Below are 2,557 nucleotides of genomic sequence, written 5' to 3' on the forward strand. Positions count from 1 at the left end.
AGGCCCCGCGTCGGCGCCTGGCAGCTCCGTCCCGGGCTCCTGCCCACTCACCCACCTGCACGCCCGGGAGGCCCCAGCAGCCCAGGAGGAGGCAGGCAGAGGTGAGGACTCCCCACGCGCACGTCCCCGGGGGGCGAAGCTCCCTCATCCTCAGCGAAGCCAGCTGGTGGGGAGATGCCGGGAAGCTGGTCTGGTCGGTGAGGGATGTGACAGACCCGCGGGGCGGGACCATCAGGCTGTTTACTCTTGGGCGCTTCCTCCCAGGGCAGCCTCGAGAGCGCCTCCTGCTGCAACCTGGGCCTGGGTCAGAGCCCCCACCCGGCCCTGCACCCTGAGATGGCGCTGGACCCAGGTGCCCAGACCAGAGGAGGGAGCTCCGGCCCCGGTGTCCGCGCTGTGGCCATGGACAGCCTGCGGGGACCGCTGGCGGCCTGGGGGGACCGCGGGCAGCCTGGGGGGACCGCGGGCAGGCTCTCACCAGCGCTCAGGCTCACACAAGTCACTCTCCTCTGCTCACACCCTCCTCTCCGTGACCTGACCGCTGTCCTCTCCTCTCCCACTCCCTTCCTCACCCACTAGGCCTGCTCCAACACCCCTCCCTCTGCCTCCTTCCCAGCTGGCACCTGTGGGCCTGCACAGATGGGCAGTCCCAGAGCCAGGCTGGGTGGCATCACCCATGCAGCCTCACCAGCCCCGGCCGTCCACGCCCCTGCCGGGCAGGCTCTCGTCCTCTCCGGAGCGCTGTTTCACGCCCTCACACCTCCTCCGACCCAGCGGCTGGCGACCAGGGGCCTCCGTGAGTTTCCGCCTGCGCAGCCCCCTCTCCTCGGCCTCGGCCTCGGGTACCAGGGAGGAGTCCCCCTCACCCACTGTGGCCAAACCCCTCTCCTTGCTCAGGGGTCAGAGCTGCACGGCAGCCCGAGGCTCCCCCCGCCCCCCGCAGCTGCTTCCCCCTTTGTCTTTCACAGGCATCCCACCCCCATTAATGTGTGCACCCCAACTCTCTGTGACCGCTTCCTGGAGACGCAGACGGACACGTGGCCCTACGCCAGCCTCCTCCTGGGCCTGCTCTCTGCTGTCTCTCTCCCTCGCTCCCACCCCATTTCCCGCACAGAGCGGCAGTGACTTCCAACGACGCAGGTCAGATTGCGTCACTCCCCGGCTTTAAAACAGCCGACCTTTGCCCTTGGGATACAGGGTCCAGACTCCTTCCTGCGGCCTCTGAAGCCCTACCGTCCCCCTGCTCCCAACCCTCCCCCCGCTCACCGCGCTCCAGCCGCACCGGCCTTCTCTCCCTCCCTCCGTACATCCAGTGCTTGGCTGGTCTCTGACCCCGGGCCTCACACCCACGTTTCAGCTCCCCTGTCACCTCACCAAAAAGGCCTGCCCGCAGGACCCATCCCAGGGACCAGTTAGATCTGAGCTTCAGATAGCCGTTACATGCATGTTGTTTTACACGTGTTTACATGTTACAGGCATATGTTGTTTTAGTATAAGCGTGCCCCAATATTGCACCCACTTGCAGGGCGTCCTGCATTTTATTGGGCAACCTGCCCCCTCCCGCCCGCCTCTACGGCAAACCTCACTTTATCATCTTCGCTGTAGCTGCCAGCGAGCCCAATCGTCTTGTTGATCTAGTGTCTGTATTTCCCTGATACGGGGACCCCGCTGGACACGTTAGGGAAGCGGAGGCTGATCTGTGCTGTCAGGACCCTGTCAGGGCCGGGCAGGGGTGCTAGCCATGGCTTATGGTCGTTAGGAAGTGATGGCCCAGGCCCGTGCGCCCGCTCTCTCTGGTTTGTGCCTTTGCTGCTGTTGTTAATCCTCACCCAGGACATTTTCCCATTTATTTTCAGGGAGAGTGGGAGGGGGAGAGACAGAGAGAAACTTGGATGGGAGCGGGACACATCCATTGGTTGCCTCCCACTCGTGCCGCCGGGCGGGGGTTGGAGCCAGCAACGGGGAGAATCGAACCCGGGACCTTCAGTCCACGGCCCAGGTTCTACCCGCGGAGTCAAACCGCCCAGGGCCCTGCCAGCTCTCTAACCACCGGGAACATGCCCTCGGGAGGGGACTAACAGTGACAACGAGAAATGTTTTTAACCTAAAAACAAAGTGATAAATACACAACAACCCTTACGCCGCTGCATGTCATTGGCGGGTGGGGCTGCAGCGCCTTTGCAGCCAGGGTCCCGGGAAGCCAGGCTCTGGGACCCCGGGTCCCCCTGCCGCTCCCGCCCGGCCCCCCAGCGCCCCCTGGCGGCCGCCGGCCCCGCGCTCCGCCGGCCCCGCCGCGCGCCACACCGACAGCGGCCCCCGGGTCCCTTCCGGCGCCGCGTGTCTCCTCCCCGTCCCGGGGCTCGTGAGACCCGGGCTTACCCCGACCCAACCCCACGTCGCGGAACCGAGCGCCGCTCGCTGGGGCGGCGACCCCGTGCCCGCGCGGGAAGGAACCCGCCGGCTCCCGGCCGCGCGGAACGCGAGGCGAGGGCGCGGCTTCCCGCCGGCCGCGAGAGAGCGGGACTTCCGGGGGTGGGGACGCACGTGTCGCGAGAAC

The 2,557-nt window shown here is 66.5% G+C and overlaps 1 protein-coding gene across 4 annotated transcripts in view; it reads right to left on the reverse strand.

Moving 5' to 3' along the window:
• The window catches only part of ADAMTS13 (ADAM metallopeptidase with thrombospondin type 1 motif 13), a 33,341-nt gene extending 30,851 nt beyond the window's left edge, over nt 1-2,490 (reverse strand). The window contains exons 1-2 of one of the 4 annotated variants that reach the window (XM_036329198.1): nt 2,380-2,490; nt 56-163 (exon numbers count right to left, since the gene is read on the reverse strand). In XM_036329198.1, the coding sequence (XP_036185091.1) occupies nt 56-148 (93 nt within the window). In that variant the 5' untranslated portion in view covers nt 149-163; nt 2,380-2,490. Of the gene's footprint in view, nt 1-55; nt 1,507-2,379 lie in introns of those variants that run through there. The other 3 variants (XM_036329197.1, XM_036329196.1, XM_036329195.1) reach the window with 3 other exon arrangements.
• Between the last annotated feature and the right edge of the window lie 67 nt (nt 2,491-2,557).

This window comes from Myotis myotis, unplaced genomic scaffold (assembly GCF_014108235.1).
Source record: "Myotis myotis isolate mMyoMyo1 unplaced genomic scaffold, mMyoMyo1.p scaffold_m19_p_12, whole genome shotgun sequence".
Classification (NCBI taxonomy): domain Eukaryota; kingdom Metazoa; phylum Chordata; class Mammalia; order Chiroptera; family Vespertilionidae; genus Myotis; species Myotis myotis.